This window comes from Columba livia, chromosome 1 (assembly GCF_036013475.1).
Source record: "Columba livia isolate bColLiv1 breed racing homer chromosome 1, bColLiv1.pat.W.v2, whole genome shotgun sequence".
Taxonomy (NCBI): domain Eukaryota; kingdom Metazoa; phylum Chordata; class Aves; order Columbiformes; family Columbidae; genus Columba; species Columba livia.
The window spans coordinates 69707575-69731710 of record NC_088602.1 but is presented as its reverse complement, the minus strand read 5'-3'; the positions used below and the strand labels follow the sequence as shown (position 1 = coordinate 69731710).

Here is a 24136-nt window from a genome sequence, read left to right as displayed (position 1 = left end):
CAGTCTTTTTGAATTTTATAAGCTTGATGTTTATTTCTGTAAGTGCTTATTTTTTTCTACATCTGCTTTCAGTTGTGCCTGATTATATCAAGCATCTTCTCATATTTGTCAGCTTGAACTGTACTTATTCCTCTTCATGAACCTGAAATGCAATTGAGATAGTTTACAAGTGTTAAAAATTGAAGCGTTGAGGGGTTTTTAGAGTAAGTTCACAAGTAAATGACAAAAGCTTATCTTCACTAATGCTTCTGCTCCCTGGTATTACCAGTTTTTATCTGAAAGAGACCAGCACCTATCTAGCCAACCTTTGCTGTCTTATTTCAGCTAACAATACAGGTTTCTTGTTCTCATGCTAGACTTTATCTCCCTTTGACAGCAGATGGCTTCTATACAGCCCTGTTTCAATAGGTGGTGGTATTCATTCTGAATCACACACACTTCTCAGAGTTGCCAGGAACATGGGTACTAGTCGAAGTAGACAACATATTTCTAATGCTACACAATGGAAGTAGTCTCTCCAGTGCCTTTCTCTCCCCAAAGGAGATGTGTCATGACTTTTGGAACAGCACTCGCTGCCTGAACATGGTTCCTGGCTCATCTTTTGACAGCGCAATACTCCGCTATAAGCCAGAGCTGGAATTGGTGTTGGCAAACCAGCATCTGATTAATAAAAACAGGCATCCACTTTTCTATTATTTTTGCGTATTTGAGGCAGAAAGAGGGTACTAGTAAGATACAGGAAATACACATAATTCTTAACAGTATTTAAAAAAATTAATTACTCTCATGGTTTGTTCAACTATTTCAGTGTGTGTGAGATTCCACGGCTTTGTGAACTTGTATGAGTTTTCATTTTTTTTTCTAGGGCTGGAATAATTTAAAGGAAAATATGTGGAAATTTTTTACTCTTAAAAGCTGCAAAACTCATTTGAGCTTCAGTTACACAGTGCTGCTTCCATAATATATAAATGTGTAAGAGACCAGATTTTCATGCAGTTTTAATGCAGCTCTGCTCTAGATGGTGGAGCTACAGCAATTTATTTCAGTCAAAGGTGGTTTTTTTACTCCAGTATAAAAGCAGAAATTGGAGTGTTTCTTCCAACAGAATGGTGGATGCGGAAGAGAGAAGGAAGGTGTGGGGATCGAGTGTGATAAAAATACCAAAATAATATTATTTTTGTTGTTTTTTTTCCTCTTTCTTGACTCAAGAGCTGTCACCCCCACAAAACTTGTATGACACTAACCACGGCAGTATTTGTTTCACTGGCAAATGAAACAGATAAAGCAACGACCCAGCTCCTCTTTCTATCATTCATCCTTGCCCTGGTTGTCACAAGGCATAGAGAAGCAAATGTTTGCTTTCAGTTCTAGACCAGGTTCTCAGGCACCTTTTAGTATCATCAATATTATTCCGTTCCATTCTGCGCAAGTGCAAACCACCACAAATATATTTCTAATTACTAATGACTTCCCAGCACCCAAGTGACTAATCAATAATACTTTCTTTTCATCTAACTCTTCAAATCAATACAAGTTCCTTGAAAGAGCAATGTTAAAATATCTGTCAATCTGCTAGGGCAATGATTCCCAGGCTGTATTACATACATAGAAATCTACACCATCAGAAGGAGAAAAAGATGGAGCTTTTTAATATCCCATTAAAGAAAAAAAATTACCAGTTTTGGAATCTTCTGACTGCTGAGCACAGAGGTTAAATGACAACATGAAGAGGATGGAACATTCATTTTGCCTAAGCATCACATTGCTGACCTAAAGGCTAACCTTAATATTAAAATAAATGGTAGACTGACATTTAAAAAATGTAGTAAACAAGAATTTTTTCTAGTCCATGCTACTTAAAGATGTAACAGATCTTCCTGCATTTATAGCATCCACTGCTATGTATTAAACAGTTGCATTTACTCCATATGGTATAAGCGTACCTTTTTCATGCCAATATCTCTTGACTTGCTCCTCAGCTTATTGACTTGAGATTCAGCTATTTCAGCCCGTTCTTCAGCATCATCCAGGTCATGTTGCTGTTTTCTGTACTTCGAAAGGTACAGATTGGCTTGGGCTTCCTGGTGAGAGAAAACAATGCAGCTGATTTCCTCCGGTCCCTATGAAACTAAGCTTTCCAATTCAAGCAGGACGTAAAGTGCTCAGCAGGCCCGGGTAACAGCTGCAGGGGAACCAGTCGCCTCTTGGAGAACTGAGACTGTTGTTTCACAGAGTTGATGTTTCCAGTGGCACTCTCCATGTTAAGTGAACTGGGAGGTTCTTAACATGCCTCCTGAGGGACTAGGAGGAAAAAAGTCTTCCCTGCTCCTTCCCTTCCCCCTTCCCTTGCAAATGATACTGCAATCTTAAGATAAAATTGAATACCTTTTCTTAAATATAATCAACACAAATGCTACATATTTTGCTTAATATATATTATATTTATACATACAGGGTTTATAGGAATATAAATACAAATAGTAGTACACAAAATGTGCATTTCTACTAAAAGCTTCTATGAATTAAAGATTGTGGATTTAGGACAATACATTTCTCAAAGGTAAAAAAGCCTAAATAATTACTCACAGCTTCCTCTGCTTGGTGCTTGTAGCTCTTCACTTTCAATTGTAGCTTGTCAATCAGATCCTGCATCCTGGCCAGATTCTTCTTATCTTCTTCTGACTGCATCAAAACACCATTAATTAGGTTGACAGTGGAAAAAGGCCCATCCCCCACAATGAAATAGGTATGGCTGCCATATATGTGATTTTAGAAACTTGTCGTTCAAAACACAAACAAGCCATATTTTGATCACCCTGTGTATAGGTTGATTAAAGATGTATGTAAGCCTAGAGGCTGAAGACTAAGAGAGTACCATCCCCATTTATATATATATATACGTAAATATGTATACACATACATATATATGTGCACACACTTTCAGAAGTATACTCATAAACACACAGAGAGTTCCTTGCTCAGGGATGAGAAGCACTCTTGTCATTATAGAGTGTGTCATTATTTAGTGAAACAGACCTATGAGTGTGCCTAAAATATATGTCATTTTCATATTTTAAAATCTGGTTTGGAGGCATTTCTGGTAAAAGGAGCCAGGTTTAAGCTGTCACAGTCCATAAGCAGAAGGACCAGATAATTCTGCCTGTGCCAGAGCACTGTATTTTAAGAAAACCACCTTCAGCCTCTGCATATAAAAGTCAGAGTAAAACAGGTAGGAGGCTAAATAATCTCTTGAAGCAGATGGATGGAATTATATGCTTAAGTGTTCTTGAAATCAGAAGGATGAGTGCTCTGTGCTGAAGACCCTTTTCAAAAGGCAAGCAACAACAGCAGCTGTGAACAAACCTGTGGGAGGCTCACAACAAGACATTGCTGCTCAGCAATAGGTGACAGAGCCCTGGGACTGGGCAACCCTACACTGAGGGATGCATTAGAGTCAACTGAATCTTTCTGGCTCTTTTTCTTAGCATTGGCACAGCTGAGAGACAGCTGGGCTCTTTCTTCTCTTGCAGTGTGAATAGTCATCTAAGCCTGCTCCATATTAATGCTGTGCTAAAACTGTCCAAATCCCAGCAATAGAGGCTTTCTAACATGAGTCACAATGAGTCAAGCAAGATGATGGTAGCCCTAGAGAGGTGTTCTTCCTATCCCTAAAGCTTCCTCCAGTCATAAAGCTCTGGGTAATGCAGTTCTTCGTCCTTCATCTTTCTCTGAAGCACTGAGGCAACTTGTGACACTGGAAGAACACATTTAGTTCCAGGGACCTAGTGGTTAGTACTGTCCTCAGCATACCTGGTAAGTCAGCTCTTTTATGCGCCTCTCAAATTTGCGGGCTCCTTTTTGGGCATCTGAATTGCGACGGAGTTCAGTCTCAAGCTCATTCTCCAGCTCACGAACCTGCAAAAAAGGAAAAACCCTTGTCATTATGCTACATATATAAAGCAGCAGATAATTTAGTTCCCAGGTCAAGAAATGCTCATTTTCTCAGCATCTCCACAGGGACAAATTTCAGATCAAGATGTCACCTTTCCATTCTGCTTTTTCATAAAAGTATTTAAACTGCACCAGCAACAGTGCAGACACATGCAAAGGCCAGAAAAGTTTAATTGAAGTAAGCATTGCAAGGGCTTTTCCTGGTTTTAAATGTGAAGGTTTTAAATAATTTTTTTTAATCAAGGGCTTGATCATCTGCTGTGCCACAACAGCTCATTGTAGCTGGATGATGAAAGGGAAGCATACCTCCAAAACTGCTCATCTGCATTTTGTGAAACAGAAGGAAGCATTCGTAGTATCCCTTATTGGCCACTATGAACTTAAAAGGCAACCCTTAACACACCTGCCTGGTCCCAGTTCTGTAACCGGGAGACAGTGGTCAAAAGTGGGATCACAAACTTACCCTGGATTCCAGTTTCTGGATCTGCTTCTTGCCACCTTTCAGGGCTATTTGTTCTGCTTCATCCAGTCGCTTCTGGAGGTCTTTGATGGTTTGCTCCATGTTCTTCTTCATTCTTTCCAAGTGGGCACTAGTATCCTGCTCCTTTTTAAGCTCCTCAGCCATCATTGCTGCCTGAAAACAACCACATTTTACAGCAGCTCTCTTATGCTATTGAATTCTATCTCAGAAGAAATGACAGAAGATTGATCTTGGATTATCCACTGCTTGGATCATTCCCTGTACCCAAAGCTCCAGAGAATATCTTGTGTGTGCATATCTTCCCTGGACAGAGAAAATGCAAAGAAAGTATTGCCTTGGAGGCCTTTTTTTCCCTCCACATTCTAATGTTGTGATTTAAGAGTTGCTCCCCACATTTTTTTTTTCTTTTAGTATCTGTGCTAAATAATATCCTTGTTTATAATGCCTGTGCCACTCACTACAGGAGTTTTATCTAGAACTTATTCAAAATTTAATCTTGGTGTTTGGAGCTCTTGAAAGGTAGTAGATTAAAACAAATTGCAGACAAATTTCACTGCGCAGCCACAGATGAGAGCTGCCCGAGCAGATGTAACAGCAGAGCAGTTTCTACTGTCTGTGCTGGGATAGGAAGCTCATTTTTAACATCTTACATAGTCCCTGTCCATTCTGTAAGACAGGTAACAAGGGTGCCAATTAGCTCATTCCTACTTTGTCATTTGTGCCTGCCACCAAGAACCATTTACAGATTTTTTACCCACACTGAGTAGTCATCAGAAGGCAGCAGTCATTGCAATCCAGCCTGGAGCTGAATCAAGGACAATCAGTGTCTTCTCTCTGGCAGGCTGCAATAGTGCTGTCAGCTGAGAAGTAGTAAAGAACATGGTACAGGAATAGCTTTGTCCAGGCACTCCAGACATGTAACTCACAGAAACCTCCAGTTCTAGCTTTCGTGTTATCTGTTGGTATCATTTGATACATCAGCTGAACTCTGAAGACGTGGATTTCTCTAGGTCTGTGGGAAATGAAACTATACCTGCGCAAATTATGTCTTCTCTAGAGGAAGAATGCACTCCATTTCTCTTCCTGGGATCTTAGGCCTCATGTTTTTCCAGTAGACACCTAACTCTAGGGTACCTCGTTTGGTATTCAGTAATTTGTTTGTCTCATCAGATTCTATCTATACCAGAAGAACAGTTAGCACTAGTTCAGCCTGAAATGGTCTAGCCTACGCACATGTATGATTTACCTGATCCAAAGGTGACAAGACCTGAAACTTTGAGGATCAGTGGATACTGCATTCTGAGGGCAATAAAACCCCAAGAAAGCAACAAAAGCCCAAACATCAGGAAAAAAGTCCTTCCTCTCTTTTTACCTCTAGCCTTTTTAATTCCGAAGTTTCATCAGTTACCTCCAGATAACTGTGGGGTTATTTGTAGGTAAGAGCTTTGTAACAAGCACAGAAATGGTGACTTGGAAAATACTTTCTTATTTGTACTACGACATTGCAGTACTGAAGTGAGGAGGCAACCAGCCCACTTACATCTGTGATTGCTTTCTTGGCTTTTTCCTCCGCATTCCGGCACTCCTGGATTGATTCCTCCACTTCATTCTGCATCTGGGAAATGTCACCCTCCAGCTTCTTCTTTTGATTGATCAGGCTTGTGTTCTTTTATTAAGAATTCCACAAAGGAACAGTGGAAAAGGAAGAAAAGTGATTATTAGAAATATAACTTCTCTGAATACCACAGCACACCAGGACTTCCTGATTTTTGCATGCTTTGGGTTACAGCAGCATTTGGGAAGGGAGACCCAGATATGTGGGTTACTATGTAACTTAGCTTCAGACTGAGGAAATATTGAAAATACTTTCAAAGCTGTAAACATTTAGGTTTTGATTCAGATAAAATAATAAGGCAGAGCTGTAAACATTTAGGTTTTGATTCAGATAAAATAATAAGGCACAGCTGTAAACATTTAGGTTTTGATTCAGATAAAATAATAAGCCAGAGGCTGAAATAGAAGAATGAATAAGGCACTTCATCCCGGAAAACTACTGATCCGTTAGTTAATGAGGTGATTAAAACAGAACCCCCGAGTCACCAATGGGCTGGAGTAAATGTTGCAAAACACCACCAGCCTGTAGCACATTTTCCTCTCTTTCTCTGACCATTATTTGGTGAAGGGAAGCTTTGGTTTTGTGCAAAAATGCTGGCGCATCAGGACATGCCCCTGCATGACCCTGTAAAAACTGCAGTGTACTTCGTTATAGAGGGACAAAGTCCAAAGGCCTGTCTTAATGAGAGTGCTTTGTTGCAGAGTAGTTTTGTGCCCTGCACAATACACCTCGTGTTAGAACCTGGCCCCTGCAGTTTCCACTGCTGTGTAACACCAGCTTCCTGCACAAGAACAGCACCTGCGTCACTTCTCCGAAGGAATGCCTCGCCTCCCCAGCCGTGGCTCAACAAAAGCGGGAGACTGGCTTTACAGCATGGAAGAAGGAAAGAAATCAAATTTACTCTTGTTATCTTGATCATTGCCTTCTCTGGAAACTGTTTGAAGCAGTTGGCTGCTTGATCAGTTCCAGCTAACTCAAAGGGAGGGAGGTGGTTTATCTACAGAGTGACTAAATTCCTCTCCTTGTTTTGTCCCTTGAAGGAGAGGGAGGCATGCCTGGCTTATGATGGCCATGGGCAAACAGTGTCGGTGCTTAAAAGACCAGGCTCAGCTTAACCCAATGAGAGAGAGAGCAGAGAAAAAGCCAACCTGAGTGTGAAGCAGGTTCACACGTTCAGTGGCTTCCAGCAGTTCATGCTCTGCCAGTTTCCTCGCCCGTTCAGTCTGGTCCAGCAAAGCCCTCAGCTCGTCCAGCTCTGACTGGAGAAGATTGTTCCTCCTGTCAGAGACCGCCAGCTGCTCCTTCAGATCTTCATTCACATGTCCAGAGTCATCCAGCTGCACCTGAAGCTCCTTTAACAAAACAGATGTTTGGGTTTTTTTACTAGTGCAACTCCATTTCAAGCTGATATGCTTGTGTAAGAGGACCCCGGAGGTTGCATGGGGTCCACCTGAAGAATTTCAGTGCTTTGTTATTGTAGAAGGGCTTCCTCCACACCGTCATGTGAATAGGTTTTGCGTTATGTTGTCTAAGGGGGAAAAAAGCCTGTGTGTTCAAATCTGTCAGAGCTTGCAGTTCTGCCTGAGGCAGAACTAGCTGCTTAGGCATGGGAGAGGTGATTTGTCTTAGTAAAGCACTTTTTTTTTTAACATATTACAAATATTGAAACAAACAACAAAGCTGAATATACACACACTACTGTACTCCAGCCTGACTTGCTCATCACGTTTAAAGGACTTGCAATCTCACAAGGAAATCACAGATTTTCAGTTCCTCATGCAGTAGCTTTCTGCCCCTGCAGGAGGCTGTAGCCAGTGAGGGTTTTATGACTGGATCTCATCCAGCTTGTACACAAGTCTTGAAAGAAATCCATATTTCAGTATTCTCTTACGCCAGATATGATCACTGAGGACTTTCCCTGCACATCCTTGGGGGTACCTTCTCTCTTAATTACCATCACCATTGCTGTTCTGCTTTGTGCTAATGAAACCCAGCCCACACCTACTACTGGGTGCTTGGGACTGGCAGTTCTCAGGGTACCTTTATTTGTGTCTGCAGCACACGTGCTGACTTTGTTGCTTCTGCAGCATGCCTATTGGCATGGCTGAGCTGGATTTCCATCTCATTGAGGTCCCCTTCCATCTTCTTCTTGAGCCGGATGGCCTCATTTCTGCTCCGGGCTTCAGAATCAAGGGTGGACTGGAGTGAATCTATGGCACGTTGCTGATTTCTCCTGAAAAGGACATGAAGGATGAATGGAGTGATCTTCCTTTCTGCACAGGAATGCAGAACTACATGCAACAGTACTTCACTTTCTGAAAGTGTCTCATTTCCAGGAATAGTATATTTCTGAATGACATACATAGCACAGGTCTCTAGTGCCTCACTGCTGCCTAACTGACTGGTGTGTTTCACACTCTCAGCTGACTCTTGATCCATAAGCACTTGTAGCATCCTTCTCTTGTGATTCTCCTGGCAATACTGGAGCAAGCACTTCTCTCAGATCTCTTGTAAATTCAAGCAAGTACAGGTTTGAACCTAACAAGAAGCACTTCAAGTCTAGCAGTCACCAAGATATTTACTGAATCATTTACTGTGATGTTTTGCATCTATGTCTTTTTATGAAGGCATTAGTGGAGGAGGTTAATCAAACTGAAGGTAGGCAGCTACATTCTAAGCTAATTACTCTAGGTGCTCGTTATAGTAAAGAGCATGTGTAAGCTACAATTTATTGTCTTAAAGTAGATGTTCAAAAACATTTCTTGTGCTAATTATAAGGGGAATAATTCAGGAATAGAAATAGGTGTTATGAACATCTAAAGTTAGAAAAGATTAAGCCCACCCAATTAGGAGCCTGGTCCCCCTGTGAAAAGCAGCTTCGTTTCAATGTAAAGATAGCAAAACAGATACAGACAGGTGCTTAATTTTCTTGACTCTGTAACAGTCAAGTACTATGATTAAAGTTTTGTTCTCTTACAACCAGAAGATAACTCATAGCATGAATTATGACTCACATAGGGAAATATTTATCTCACTGCTGGCCAAGTTTTGCTGAAAGCGTAGGAGTTCTGGGAAATCACCAAGTCAACAAGGGAAGCCTTGAGGGCCTTATTGCTTCAGCAAGATACTGAACTCTGCCCTAGACTCCCAGGGAACAACACAGCTTGTCTGCAGAACAACTTAGCAGCAAAACACTCATAATGAAGCTGAGGCAGAAAGCACTGATTAGGATAGCTTGTCCTGAAAACTCTGTCATCCAGATATCTGCAGGACGTCAGAAGGTAGTATCTGAAAGGGCCAGAACATTCTTGGTTTTGAAACAATTAACGTGTCAATCCTTGTATCTCTGCTGGCCAAGGTGTGCCTTGGACTTCTCCTTCCCTATCCTTTAGCCTACCAACAATGACACGATTCTTGGATTAACAGCATTGTAACATGGACTAATTCAAAGCCAGAGTTTCCTGGAGGCCTGCACACATCCATTGCTGAAAATCTGGCCCAGCATGGCATCATTTTAAGAGTGTAATTCTTCAGTCTATCATTTGTGCTGGATAGGAGAGACAAAAGACATCATCCTTCTCTCATCTAGTTGCTTTCCATTTTCCTTGATTACCCCTTTCACCTACAAGCTCTTCTTTTATATTCATGCTTCCTGTACGTTTGCAATTCTCACTGCTTACCCACATGGTGTACACATAATGGCAAGCTCCTCACATTCTCCCACAATCAGTGTAGCTATAACTGCATAAATTAACTAAATGCTTTCAAATAACAGGTTTGAGCACCACTGGGGTAGTATGGCTGATTTGCCTGTGATTCCCTTTGGGAGGCAGCCATCCCAGAGGATTAGGAGAAGGCAGGTCTCTAGGCCTACTTGCCTCCATACCATAAACATATAGACTTAGTGGTCCTTGGTCTGCTGTTACTCTGGTTGTGCCGGTCAGTTGTGTTATAGCTGCTATGTGATAGATAGGATGGGTTTACGTGTGCTCTGGCAGAGACTGAACTGACAGGAATATTTGAATTAAGAAACAGTAATGTGGCAGGACTACCCTTTGGCAAATAGAGCTGTTTTGGTTTCTGTTACAGACAGTATCTGCTTGTGCTGGCGTAACTACCTGTGGTGCATTTGACTAGCTTAGGTCTTGAGAATATTTCCAGTCTTTTGAGACTTTCCCCTTAAAAAACCTGCTGCTTCCTGCACAGTACCTTATATTTTCCATTTCTTCATCCTTTTCTGCCAGTTTCCTTTCAAAGTCTGCTTTAAGCTGAGAAAGTTCAAGCTGAAAACGAAGAGTCTTACTTTCTTCATGCTCCAAAGCTCCCTGGAACAGAAAACACCAAGAGCTTGCAGGCCAGGAGTTGCTTTTTAAATTTCAAATCACAAACTTCAGCACAAAGACAGCCTCTTTACACTTTTCTTCCTGTTCCCAATAGCACTGTTTCCTCCTTGCCTTCCTCTCTAGGCAAGGATGTGAGTGGCTTACACAGCAAAATAATGTGTTTATTTGCCTTCTAGTGCAACTTGTCAGTTGGAAAACTGAGCAGCAAGCTCCTCAGAGGACAAATTGTCAAACGGTCCATGGGCCGCAAAATACAAATACCTTAGGCTTTGCCTGCATGGTTTTGATATCAACAGGCATTCCCCACTCCACATTCCTGTACAGACACTCTCCAGAAATTCACAGGCTTGTAAGGGATAGGCAAAAACTAAAACAAGATTGTTGTTGGGAGGGTGGAGGGGTCCACACAGCCCACCGCTCACAAAGATCTCTCTAAATCATGAAGTGTTGAAAGCCTTGCAATTACACAATCTTCTTTGGCTGTATGACCTCAAGGAAAGAACTAACAGACATCAGCTTTATATGACAAAATGCAAAACTATTCTGTCTATTCTTTACACTTAACATGAAGTCTATGAAAGAAGGGAAGTTTGCTCCTATGTCTTTATTCTCACACTCCTCTCACATGTCAAAGTCAAGAACTAAGATGACAACACCCCATAGTGAAATAACAGGGCCTTTGTCTTCCAGGTCTTGCATAAACCAGGTTCAAGTGGCCTTCTTCCTCCTTGCCGCTCACATCAAACAGAAAAGGAAAGCACAGAACTGGACATCATATATTTTGGAAGTGCTCTCTGAAGGGTAGAATTGCACAGGCTTAGCTATGTGTTCCTTGAGAGATAATGGAAACAGAATGGAGGTTCTGAAGATAAAGCTGTACAAAATCCTTGCTAATCTCCAGCCACCATGCAGCAGGTACAGGTCAGTCGAATGCACACTTCGTGCCAAGGAGCCACAGTGTATTAGTGGGAGCAGCATGCAGAAGGACTGTGTCACCAGTGGTGACTGCCAGAGACCCAAATCCACAAGGAAGGGAGAAAATCTGTGTTAAACCACTTCTTTCACAATTAAAGTAAGATACATCACCACTTTACTTCTGCTAGTTTCTAATATCACTGATCTTTAGGAAGCCATTCCACACAGTTCAGGAAAGTAAAGTGTGCCCCTTAGATCCCTCACAAATTGATGTATTCTTTCTAGCAAGAAAAGTTTACTGGCAGAGCCTATAATCACTCTCCACATCTCAGAGCTGTGGAAGAAAGGCATGCTCTTTCCTCAGCTCTCATCATGACACCTGTTGGTTTGGCTGTGAAATCCCTGCAATGTATAAAGCATCCTGTAATAGACAAAAGAGTTGCACAGCATTTAACGTATAAATGGATACCTGTCACTGGGTGAAGTTTGGTTTAGTAGATATTATTTAGAGTACAATTCAAAAGAAATACAGCCTTCATTAAAAATCCTTTGCTACATGCTGTATTGCTTATTGGCAGCAACACCTTTATCACTTCTTAGCTTTGCAATGCACCAAACTTTCAAAAAAACTGACAACTGAGCACTTTCAGTGAATAACCAGGGTTTCTAGTTGTCTTGTTCCCTATTGTTGGTCTCCTTCTGGAAACTGGGATGAGGTGTCTCTCTTGGATATGTACATACTTGTCACTGTACAAATTAATGCAGTGATGCTAAACATCTTTACCAAATTTCTACTGGGAGTCAACGATTTTCTAAATGGCATGTTTTCATTTGGTTTCTGAAACTGCTACCTTTTTTAAGCAGGCTGCAGTATCCAACACAATATCTGAGACCTTATAAAATGTAAAGTTATCAGAAGGTTTGTTTTCTTATTCTCAAAACCAGGAAATGGTGAATTTGCTCTTCAAAACAAGACACTAGAAATAACGGATAACTGATAAAATAGACCACAATTCTCAGTAGTTCCTGTTTCCTGAAAGACTGAAGTAGTCTATGCCAAAGTGAGTGAGAACTGGATTTTCAGGAGGTGCTCAGAAGATTTCTGAGCTTCTTGAAAGGCAGGAAAAATCCTCCAATAACCAAAAAAACCCAACAAAACAAACAAACAAACAAAAACAACCACAAAACCAAACAAACAACCCTACAAGGCACCTCCTTTGAAAGGGCCTCAATGGATGATCTTAGAGCTGACATGTCCAAAAGTCACGAATCACTCTCAAAAACACTGGCTAGCAACACCACAGGAGCTGGGTGCAGAGAGGTTATGCTTGCTAACAATCAACACGTTGGCTGAGGGGTTGAAAAAGGGAAGAAAATTGTGATAAAGACACACTTTCCTCTTTCTTTGAGCTTTCTTTCCTTACCTCTGCTTCTTCCAGAGCCAGCTGAACTTCTGACTTCTCTTGTTCAACCTGTTTCTTGATTTTCTCTATTTCGTGGAGGTTCTTGTTTCCTTCACTAATCTGATTGGTCAGATCAGAAATCTCCTCTGAAACAAAAAGGGATTAGCAATCAGAGTGTCCCAAATGTACCGCAATTCACAGAGCATGAATACAGGACCCATGCCTCAAACAACTATCTCCAGAGTTCGTCTGTACGCAAGCACTGCCTTACTTTGAATTACAACAGCTTTTTTTGCCTGACGAACTCGAAGGCACAGACTTTCTTGTAAACACTGTTTGAAGTGGTTATAGTGGTTTCGTTTTTATCTGTGATCTGCAGGCTAGCAACCCTGTGCTCTGCTTTTGGAGCCGTCAAAGCTTCATCCGCTGCACCTCTGTCATCTTTCTTGTTCCTTCCCTGAAACTGGCACCTCTGCCAGTGAGCTCCATTGGCAGGTGAGCAAAGGGAAGCCTGCTCTCCTCAGGCCATACCGATTTCTATGTTTAAAACCCTCATTGCCCACATCCGTGGGTGTCTCCATCAGAAAGCTAGACTCAAGGATGAGACAAACACCTTTCCCTACAGTTGTGGGGCACCTGCATCCCTCCAGCTGTCCACTGGTGTGGCTCTCACACTGGACATGAGGCCTGAATGAAGCCTACCTTGAAGGTTTTTGTTTTCCCTTTTCAATGTCTCCAGATGGTCCAGCGTCTCCTCGTAGGCGTTCTTCAGCTTGAAGAGCTCGGTGCTGAGGCCACGGGCCTCCTTCTGGGAAGCCTCCAGCTCAGCCTGTGACTCTTCATATTTCTGCTTCCAGTCATTAATGATCTTGTCAAACCCACGCTGCTTCTTGTCCAGGGAGGCAGCTGCTGAGTTGGCCTTCTCCAGGTCAATCATCATGTCTTCCAGCTCGTTCTGCAGCCTGTGCTTTGTCTTTTCCAGAGAAGAGCACTTGGCATTGGCTGCCTCAATTGCTTCCTCAGCTTCTTGCAAGCGAGCAGCAAGCTTCTTCCTACCAGGTGGGAAGACACAGTTAGATGATTGAGTGCCGCCACTGCCATGTTATTCAAAAAAATTTACACCAGAGCAGTATATCTCAATAAATCAGTTTTGAAAGAGAAAATTGCAGGGACAAGGAGAACGGAGGGGAAAATCAAGCCTGTAGAGACAAGGGACTATGATAGGAAAAAAAAAAATCTTAAATTATGAGTGGTGACATGTGGCAGATAATTTTGTGCATGTGTGCATATGAATGTTTGAAATTGAACTTTTGAACTCTCAAGCAGCAGCTTGTTACTTGCTAGCTGTAACCAGTATGGGCTGATTGTAGATTTTGAAAAGGCCTGGTCTAAATGAAAGTGTCACATTCCTCCAATTAGGAGATATGGGACAGAACCACTAATTAAGAGGCTGGTCATGCCTTGGGCTTTTGTCCATAGACTATTTAGATTGGGAAAACAAGTGGCTGGGAGTCCCAGCAAGAAAGGTGGATCCCAAAAGAAGAGTGTGACAATGCTAGATGGAGTAGATACACTGGAAGTGAGGGAAGTTCCTGCAAATCAGAGATGTGTGGAAGCAGATGCTGAAGATGCTCATAGTCCTTGCCCAGTAACATCTGAGACTGGTCACTGTGAGCAACTGCACCACATGACCCAGCACAACTTTCTGCTCTTCCCAGAGCAGCCATTATCTCCCTGCTGGGAAGGGAAGTCAAGACGGACGTAACGTAGCACTGGGCTGGGGCAAAGCAAGTGAGTGTGTGAGATAACCAAGGAGGGTAATCTAATCCTGCTAGTTCTTAAATAAACCCCAGCACCCTCATCCATTGCCCCATGGACAAGGACTCAACAGACACACTGACCTGCTCAAGCAATGAAAAAAACAGAAGAAGGACAGCCACAAATTACGGCAATGAGCCAGCGGGATTTTTCCAACCAGACTGCCCTGTTTCCTTAGCACTATAACAAGTCCCAAGGAGCACAGTCCTCCCAGACAAGGGTATGATGAAGTCCACGTAACCCACTTACTTGGCATCTTCCAGCTCCTCAGTTCTCTGAATGGCATCAGTCTCATACTTTGTTCTCCACTGTGCCACTTCTGCATTTCCCTTGGAGAGAGCCCGCTGCAGCTCTGCCTTGGCTTCTTGCTCCTCCTCATACTGCTCCCGCAAGAGATCACAGTCATGCCTGGCCGCTTGCAGAGCATGAGCCAGGGCATTTTTGGACTGCAGGGATAGAAAGGTCACAGCATTGCAGGGTCACCTACAGCAAAACTCAAACAAACACCCCATAAAAATTCAAATGGAGGCTTGAGCCTTTTTTTCTTTTTGCCTCTGGCCTTGGCAGTCCAGGTTAAGTGAGGTAAGAAGTGTCTGAAGTCATCTCTAACTGTTGCCATTCTGAGTAACTATCAAGACCAAAGATAACCTGACACCTTTGGAGAAGCATCCAAACTTTTAAGGTACACCTTAAATCTCTTAAATCTCGATCTGAGATTTTGGCTGTCCTACTGGGTTTTATCTAACAATTAAGGATGCTGATTATTTTCCCAAACTCTTCTCCTGTGTCTTGCCTTAGTCAGCAGCAGGAACTTATATCAGTACAATTACCAGGAAGGATTCTCACTCCCGTATCTCATTTCAGCTTTCATCCAGACTACAAATGAACATGACCAGTTTTCTCCATTCCATGTCAATTAATGTGACACAATCAAAGCATTACCTTGGTTTCCTCTTCTAGCTGTCTCCTGAGTTCTTCAATCTGTTGTGTAAAAGATGTTTTCCCCCGGGACAGCTGACTTATCAGTGACTCCTTCTCTTCAAGTTGTCTTATAAATTCACCTGCCACAAGATTTAACCGAAAAAAGGTAAGATGGTGAAATGACAAAATCCCAGCCAAAATCAAAGTCCCACTTATCCAATTCTACTGAGGAAAAGAACTGACAGTGATTGTGGCTGATCTTTTGTGAAGCTTCTTGCAAGTTTTTAACCTTCAGACACTTCACCAGGATAGTTTTCTTTAGGGTTGTTTTTGTTTGTTTGTTTGTTTGTTTGTTTGTTGTTTTTTTTTTTCTTTTTAATTTTGGGCTTTTGTTTTTGAACTGCCAATACCTTGATTTGTTAGTTTTCATTTGGCTAATGGATTAGGCTAGACTAATGCTTACTTTCACTTGCGGTTGTATCTGGTTTTGTTCATACTTTTCATCACTACTTTACGTTGCTTTTCCACAGATGACTTCTCAGAGGGCTGCAAAGCACCCTGAGAACCTCAGAATGACCAGTGTACAGAACAGAGGGATACACAAGAAAAATTTCATTTGTCACAAGAAGGGCATCACAGCAGGATGGAAACTGCAGCCTGATATGAGTACATGGAACTAACAAGAAAAAAACTCGGGAAATGAAAAACAGGTCACCCTCATCAGATACCACAAAAGAGTGGTATCTGATGAAGATGCAGGGATTAAATAGCGCTACTCTGCCTAAGAAGGTAGCAAGCACTTAGAGGATATAGTATTTTTTATCAGATGTGAGCAACTTCTAGAGCGCAATGCCCAAGGTCACTGTGAGGAAGATGGTATTCACACAGACAGCAGCAATATGCCAACTCCTTCGTCTTCCCTCTAGCACTGCAAGATGGATGTACATGTCCTTTTTTTCCGAAACAGGGTACCCAGCCAGCACATCCACTTCAGCTCCTGAGATGGTATCACAATACGCTGGTAAATATGGTTATAGGTTTGTTTCAAAAGCCAGTCCGAGGCGAGGTCTCCCCACCAAGGTTATAAAAATAGTGAGCATAGGAATGTCAAAAGACACAAAGCTACCACTCCATTCAGCAATACTAATCCAGCCACCTTCAGAGGTGCCGTTGCACAATACATCTCACCGATGCAGTGCTGAGACACCTGTTGAGTGACTGGGAAATAGTCTATCTGGGCTGAACATGCACATACCATTCTCACTCTGGAGTTTTGCCTTCTGAGTAGTGAGGTCATTCATGAGGCGAGTCATCTCCTCTAGTTTCGTTTTTGTCTCATTCAGATGGTCTTCGTAAGTGCGACAAAGTTTCTCTGCGTTTGCCTAACAGGCATCAGGAGAAAAGACAATCAAAGATGTAGCCTCCAGGCAGCCACTTGGAAGCAGTAGCCTTCCAAACATGCTTTTTTTGTTTGCCTTTCAGAGAAATGGCAGATAGCAAAGACACAGATACCACAGCAGCAGAGGCTGTGATGGCAGTCCTAGGCCAGGGGTCTCCCCATCAGACCACCTTCCCCATTTGTTTTCCCTGAACTGCATTCTGAACTGAAGCACCAGTGTAAAAAGTCTCTGCAGTAACTTCAAAAGCAATCACATGCCTATGTAGTTGAGGCATAAACCTCCTCGTAATTGCTAGATGGGAAAATCACCTCCAATGAAAATTGCTTCACTGATTCTGCTTTAATTGCCATTTATCATAAATTGAGTTTGATGACAGCTTTCTAACTCTCAAAATACTGAAATTTATTTTCTTCACTTGCACTGAAAGAGCTCTTTAGAGTGCTCTGAAAGATATCAAGATGATTATCTACTCAGGAAACAAAATCCACAATTCAGCCATAGGAAGTAAAAATACACATGGTTGTCATGCAAGCCTTTGCTTTGCACTCCTTGGTAACATGGGTGAAAACTGTGAGCCAAGGGCAGGATCTGAGAGGACTCTGTTTAGGATAGGAGATATCCAGCCTTGGATGGCGTCACCCCTGTCATCACCAGCCTCCGGCAGCACAATTTAAGTGCTTTCAGATATATGGATAAACTATATGCCTGCGACTGGGGATGCACTGTGTTTTAGACGGGCCATCTTAATTGTGGTCCCATCTCCAGGTAAGAAGGGTTGTACCACCAGCTGGGGAAAGGGGGACATTGTGCACATAAGCACCCCCAGATTGCAAGATACCATCTTCTTAAATGCTTCAGCCCAAGTGTTCTGGGAAACCTTCAGACCAGCCTTAACTACACATGGCCTTTAGGGGTTTAGGAAGTGGCAGGACCCTTACTTTTCCCTTGACCATCTGCTCCATGTTGGATGACAGATCATCCACTTCCATCTTCAGCTCGCTCTTCTCCTTTTCCAGTTTCTGCTTGACCCGCTGCAGGTTGTCCAGTTGCTCCCCCATCTCAGCCACACTGTCTGCATGCTTCTTCCTCAGGGTGGCAGCTGTGGCTTCATAGTGCAGCGTGGCCTCCTCCAGGTCCCGCCGCAGCTTCAGGAACTCTGCCTCGCGTTTCTTGTTCATCTCCAGCTGGGCAGCTGTGGCTCCCCCAGCCTCCTCAAGTCGCTCACTTAATTCCTCCAGCTCTCGGGCCAAATCCGATCTCTGCTTTTCCACCTTGGCTCGAGCAGCTCTTTCTGCTTCCAGCTCCTCTTCTAGTTCTTCGATACGAGCCTACCAAAGAGACAAGAGCCTTGGGGTCACCTTCATGATGATTCCCGTTGGAATACCTTGAATCACCTTACAAATTGTTAAACCCTTTGCCAGCCCACATCCACAATACAGGTGTAAGCACAGTGATTAAAGGACTTGCCCATTTGTGCCAATAGATCAGATCTTGAGCTAGAGTGATAATGATGAGTCACATCTTTCTCACAGTAGGTTGGTCTCCAGGCTCTGGTTCAAGGCATTTAGACCAAGTGCATTGACCTTACACTCATGTACTCAACATTCAGTTGAAGTACATGAGAGAAGTCACTTGACAGTAGGAGTAACAGCAACAAATTGTCATTGAAGGGGAGGGACTCTTCGCATTTTAAGAGCTCTGTGACTGAAGTGACTTCTGTCTAGGAATGTTAAGGCAGGATTTCAAATTCAGCAGTGTGAAGAATTGCATGAATAATGAATATTCATTGGGAGCAGTCTTTTTTTTACGAAAGAGTTATTTTGACCAATATAAACTTCATGTCCAACTTATGCAAATGTTCTTTTTTTACAAAAAAGCAGAGCTGATATTTTGCGATAAGACATTTTGTTTGGACTGTGCTGACTGTTGACTTTGTTTGGCCTTTTCATTTCTGTTTAAAATTCCCTGTGCATTTGAACCCTTCCCCTAAAGTTCAAATCCATGCTTATCACTGCTGAACTCCTTCCCAGCATCTACTGGGATGGAGCTCATGCTCCATGGTTTGGAACAATATTACTTGCTTAAAATGACAGAGCCTTTCTGCCTTGCCTGAAACCACTAGCATTCTATGGTCATGTGTCCTGCTACTGGAAATGATCCACTATGGAGTGAGCATCCTGAGGGAAAGAAGGATCAGTCTGGGAAGCTATGGAATTGCACCACTTTGGGCCTCAAAGCTGAGCTGCAGTGAGCCATAAAAAGTCTCTGCAAAACCCTTCAGTGAGTCACAAAGAGAAACTCATCCTGAGATACATAAGAAAGACATGAGCTGACCTGAAGCTCCTTGATCTTCTTCTGCAGCTGCATCACTATGGCTTGTTCATCTTCTATCTTGGAATTCAGCTGGCTCATTTCAAATTCTTTCCTGCCACAAAAAGGAAAGTCCTATTGTGACAATTTTCCCTGTAGTTTCAAGTTAGTATTTTGCAATTTTCAAAGAGTTGTTCAATAAAACTTCTAATGTATCTAAAAGTGAAAGCAATCCCTCATATATTGTTGTTGTAATCCTCATGTATTGCTATTTGCATGAAAACACATCTTCCCCTGAGCAGTGGTTTCCAAGGCAAGACTCTGCATGCATTTGTGCAATTATATTTGTGGTTCTTTGTGTCGTACAAAAGTAGCATTATTTTCAGACTCAATGGAAAAATATATTTAACAGAATCAGGTCTTTCAATAATACTGTCATAGCTAGTGAGGATGGACAACTTTCTAGAGACTTCCTTCATCTTTCTCCTCCAAGCAATGAAAAACTTCAATAACTTTTAACTTTTTTTTTTTTTAATGCTGGGAAGTGTAATGACTTCCAATGTTTCAGGTGTATTGTGCACAAGTAAGAGCGATTTTCCCCTCCCTTCTTAGCTGCACACTATCTCCTCATGGAATTTCCTTTTAGCCACCATCAGAGCAGGATAACACATCTGAAGTCTCTGAAATGACATTGGTAACTGTGCTGCCTTATTTTGTACAACAGAATCAGCCTCTTACTTTTTTAGCTTTTCTTCCATCTGCAGCTTATCATTCTCCAAGTCCATGACACTCTCTTGGGTCAGCTTCAAATCCCCTTCCAGTTTGCGTTTTGCCCTTTCTAGGTCCATCCTCACTTTCTTCTCTTGTTCAAGTGAACCCTCAAGCTTTAGGAACAAAGTCACTTATTAAATATGTTGAACACAGATGGTTTACAACAGTCAGACATTTGCTGAGCCCAGTTTTGTGCTGAGCTCTAGCAAGCTGCAAAGCAGAAGAACTTAAGTACAAGCATCCTATTTTACATTTTTTGTTTTCTAGCAGCCAGTGGGCATATGGACTAAAAAAAATATAACATAAGTGTTAGTCCACGCTTTACATTTGTGCATTACAGTTCTCTTAGTAGGAAAGTTCTGTTTGACTTCGTGCCAGTTACACTGCCAATGCAAACTGAATGGATTTTCCTTTGTTATCACACTCCTTTCAAAGGCTGAACCAGATAGGCAAGTTTTTATAGTGTTCCTGTAATTATACCTTTTACAGACAGTACAAGGACTGCATTTCTAAATCCTTGACCATTTCTGAAAGGACAGGAATACACTTCAAAGCTTTGCAACATATCAGACTCATGAAAATTGTTCAGTGGTGGACAAACAAGCCTGGGAAAACATGAAGGCAGAGCCAGCTTACATCATCCACTTGCTGTTCCAGTTTCACTTTAGCTTTGCTCAGTGTGTTGACCTTGTCCTCCTCTGCTTGCAGGTCATCCAGAGCTTGCTGATGAGCTTCCTGCAAGGACTTTTTCTCCTTAGTAAGCTTGCTGATGTTCTCATCAAGAGTTGCCATTTCTTCTGTCAGATTTTTGACCTGTGTGAGAAAGGAGGACGTATTTGTAAGACTTTGAAGCAAGGGATTGTCATAACCTGGCTCAAATGACTCCATACTGAACTTTTATGCAAGAAGACAATTGAAAGAAAGCACCTCTCCCCTCCCAGTCCCTTTCAGCTTTTTGAGGGAAATTGCCATCAAGGGAGCCAATGCGTGCTAGTTCTTGTTGTGGGTTTAGTACAGTCTATCAAATGTACTAAATTATTTTCAGTGTCATTCCCATTTTGGTGGACATCAGCTTCTGATTCTCTCTGGGAGAAGTAGGAGATGACCTTTACATTTACAGGCTCTAAGAAGAGCTGGGAAAACTCATGGTTACAGCAGAAAATAATTTACTTAAAAATGCCCAAACTAGACATAATTATATGATTGTCAGCAAAACTGACTTCAGAAAAAGGGAAACTTAGGCTCAGAGTTAATACTTTTTCCTTCATAAGGTCAAATAACTCTGTATATATTGATCCTTCAGTGTCGCCTGTGTAATAGACAGTGTAAAACCATCAAAGACCAGTAGCTTTTGTCATAAAGGTAATCCGTGTCCAACCTATCTGTGCCCAGCTCTAAAGTTCCAGAGGTACCTTGTTTTCAGTAGCATGCTTCTCTTTCTCTACTTTTGCAAGTGTTATTTCAAGATCATCAATATCCTTCTTGAGCTCAGAGCACTCATCTTCCAATTTTCTCTTCTTAGAAGTCAGCTCAGAATTCATCTCTTCCTCATCCTCAACCCGCTCTGTCAGTTCTTTGACTTTGGCCTCCAGCTGAATCTTGGATTTAATCAACAAGTCGCATCGTTCCTCGGCATCTGCCAGAGTGTCTTGCTCCTGGTGTGGCACAAGGAAGAGGACAGCAATGACTGCTTGGCCTTTTTTCTTCCTCATTTGTCCCCTATCCTCTAAATGGTCAGAGAGCCTGATCTAATGCTACAGAGCATTTCCCACTCCTGATTTCAGAAGGCAAGACTGACAAGTAATTAACAGAGCAACATGAGACAGTGGTGAGCATGACTAGTCATGTATAAGACTACTTCCATATCTTGTTGCCACAGACATTGCCTTGGACAGAACCTGTTAAGATTTGCTTTGCCAGCCTACTTGGTTATGTGCTAGAACACGAAAATTTCTATCTGCTCTAATTTTTTGCAAGACTGACAAGACTAACAGCTTATTCTAATTGAATCGCACTAACACTCTTGTCTGTAAGCCTCTGAGTTTCAAAGAACATCTAATAAATACATGAATACATGTATCTACTCACAGCTTGCAGCTGGAGAAGCAAATCATTTTTTTCCTGAACTAAAGAGACTTGCTTTTCTTCAAGTTCCTTTCTCCTGGCTTCAGATTTTTCCAGGGCCTCCTTCAGTTTCAAGAACTCCTCCTTCATATTGGCCATCTCCTTTTCAGTTTCTGCAGACTTCAGAAGGGGTTTGATTTTAAAGAAAAGCTTCATCCAAGGCCAGTTCTTCACAGCCATAAAAGCACGGATATTCCACTGAATTACAAGAAGTGCATCCCTAGTTTAAGAAGAAAACAAATAAAATTCCCTAAAGCTTAGCCTGAACTGAGAAAGTTGGATTTTTTTTTTCATTCTCAGTCAGTTTTATAGCTTTGTTCTCAGTAATATTAGGAACTTGTATGAGGTTCCAAGATATACAAGGAACTTTCCCCATATCTCTTGATTTTCTGGGACATAAAAAATTTGCAAATCTGATTTTCACCAGAGCTGCAGGCAACTAGCATACTGTTGTTATTATTTTTATCTTACCTCCGCTTTAAACCTTTAATTTAGGGTTAGCTATAGCCTTAGGGACTGTAATAATGCCTCTATTCAACATATAATTAAATGCTAATTACTGTTATCTGCTGAGATTTAAGAGGGTGCCTTCGTACCTGCGCTCCACTATCTTCTGAAACTCAATCCGCATCAGCCTGCCACGTGCTCTTGCCTGGATCATCGTTAAGATTTTTGCAAGTCTCTCATCCCTCATTTCTTCTAGATGGCCCAAGAGACCAGCCTTGAAGAACACCTGGTACATGCACAGATGTCATTTCCCCATAACAAATCATTTTATTCCAGAGCTACACAGATCTTATTGAAATAGTTCAGAAAAAAGCTATTTTTATTGACAAATTATAAAGTAGAAGAGTATATAAAGTATATAAAGTATATAAAGTATATAAAGTATATAAAGTATATAAAGTATATAAAGTATATAAAGTAAAAGAGTATAGAGGGCCAAATACTACTTGATTCAGGGACTGGACTGTACAGTTCCAAAGTTGTTTTAAAACCAGGTCTCATCTCCTCCGTTTTGAACAGACCAAACAATTTTATTGCCACATTTTTATGACAAAAGTACTTTTCAGCTGTGGCAGGGTTCAAAGCAGGTCAGCTGAACCACAGCTCCCAACTCCCAGATCTCTGCTAATGGGATCACAGCATAATTGCACATTGGCCTCATTTCAAAAGCTGCAGCTGATCTTGTGGTCCATATATGTTTAAGAGTACTTATATTAAATAAGCTATTGTTTTACTGGGGGGCATGGAGCATGAGCTGCTTGCTGTGTCCACTTGTAGTGTTGCTGTAATAAAAGCTTTGTGGGAACTTGAGTCACAGAAATAAAATTCCTCTAGCACAACGTAAAAATTAGTATCACATAAATGCTATATTGCTGGTTCCTTCTGTTATTCACTCTTCATTAATCTCCACCACCAGAAATTGCATAATGTCCTACTCTGCAAATTAGATATTCAATCCATCACTTTACATAAGCACTGATGCTTTTTTCTGGTTACCTTAGTGTGTCCGAAACGATATTGGTTATGGTCAACATCTAAAGATGCCAGCAGTTTTTCAGAAGCTTTTCTGCTGTCCACAAACTTATCCTCTGGGATTGCTCCTGGATTCAGAATGCGGTACCTTTTAATAACAGATGAGCAATGAGTAAAATTGGCCTAGATTCTGCTTTTTCTTTTTTTTTCCCCCTCCTCTTCCCCCAAAACTTAAAAAAAAACCAAAAATCACCTAAGGTAATTTCCTACTTTGCATCTACAGAGACACACGCAAGAGCAGTATAGCAGAATTCTGCCTGCCGTGTTCAGGCAAACAATGGAAAATAAATTTAAATTGAATAAAATACCTCAAGTAAAAGTGAGAAGATGTGCTTTGCTTATTTTGACCGGAGACAATACAGTTGTACACTACCTTTGTTTGAAGTCAGCATAAAGCACCCTGTTTGGGAAACCCTTGCGGCAAATGCGGATGCCTTCCAGGACACCATTGCAGCGGAGCTGATGCAAGACAAGGAAAGCATCCATTTCACCTACAGGGGAAAAACAAGGCTAAATTAAATGGAGCTTCTCCATAGGGCTTGATC

At 41.8% G+C, this 24136-nt stretch overlaps 1 protein-coding gene across 1 annotated transcript in view; it reads right to left on the bottom strand.

Moving 5' to 3' along the window:
- Positions 1-5: 5 nt before the first annotated feature.
- The window catches only part of MYH15 (myosin heavy chain 15), a 48859-nt gene continuing 24728 nt past the window's right edge, over positions 6-24136 (bottom strand). Inside the window, exons 21-43 of the mRNA XM_013371209.3 lie at positions 23965-24082; positions 23556-23679; positions 22649-22785; positions 22017-22272; positions 21341-21583; positions 20565-20741; positions 19896-20041; positions 19182-19272; positions 17786-18175; positions 16703-16829; positions 15469-15587; positions 14776-14972; positions 13411-13760; positions 12730-12854; positions 10257-10372; positions 8088-8280; positions 7196-7399; positions 5973-6098; positions 4415-4585; positions 3811-3915; positions 2587-2682; positions 1944-2081; positions 6-142 (exon numbers count right to left, since the gene is read on the bottom strand). Coding sequence (XP_013226663.2) covers positions 125-142; positions 1944-2081; positions 2587-2682; positions 3811-3915; positions 4415-4585; positions 5973-6098; positions 7196-7399; positions 8088-8280; positions 10257-10372; positions 12730-12854; positions 13411-13760; positions 14776-14972; positions 15469-15587; positions 16703-16829; positions 17786-18175; positions 19182-19272; positions 19896-20041; positions 20565-20741; positions 21341-21583; positions 22017-22272; positions 22649-22785; positions 23556-23679; positions 23965-24082 — 3767 coding nt within the window. The 3' untranslated portion in view covers positions 6-124. The remainder of the gene's footprint in view (positions 143-1943; positions 2082-2586; positions 2683-3810; positions 3916-4414; positions 4586-5972; positions 6099-7195; positions 7400-8087; positions 8281-10256; positions 10373-12729; positions 12855-13410; positions 13761-14775; positions 14973-15468; positions 15588-16702; positions 16830-17785; positions 18176-19181; positions 19273-19895; positions 20042-20564; positions 20742-21340; positions 21584-22016; positions 22273-22648; positions 22786-23555; positions 23680-23964; positions 24083-24136) is intronic.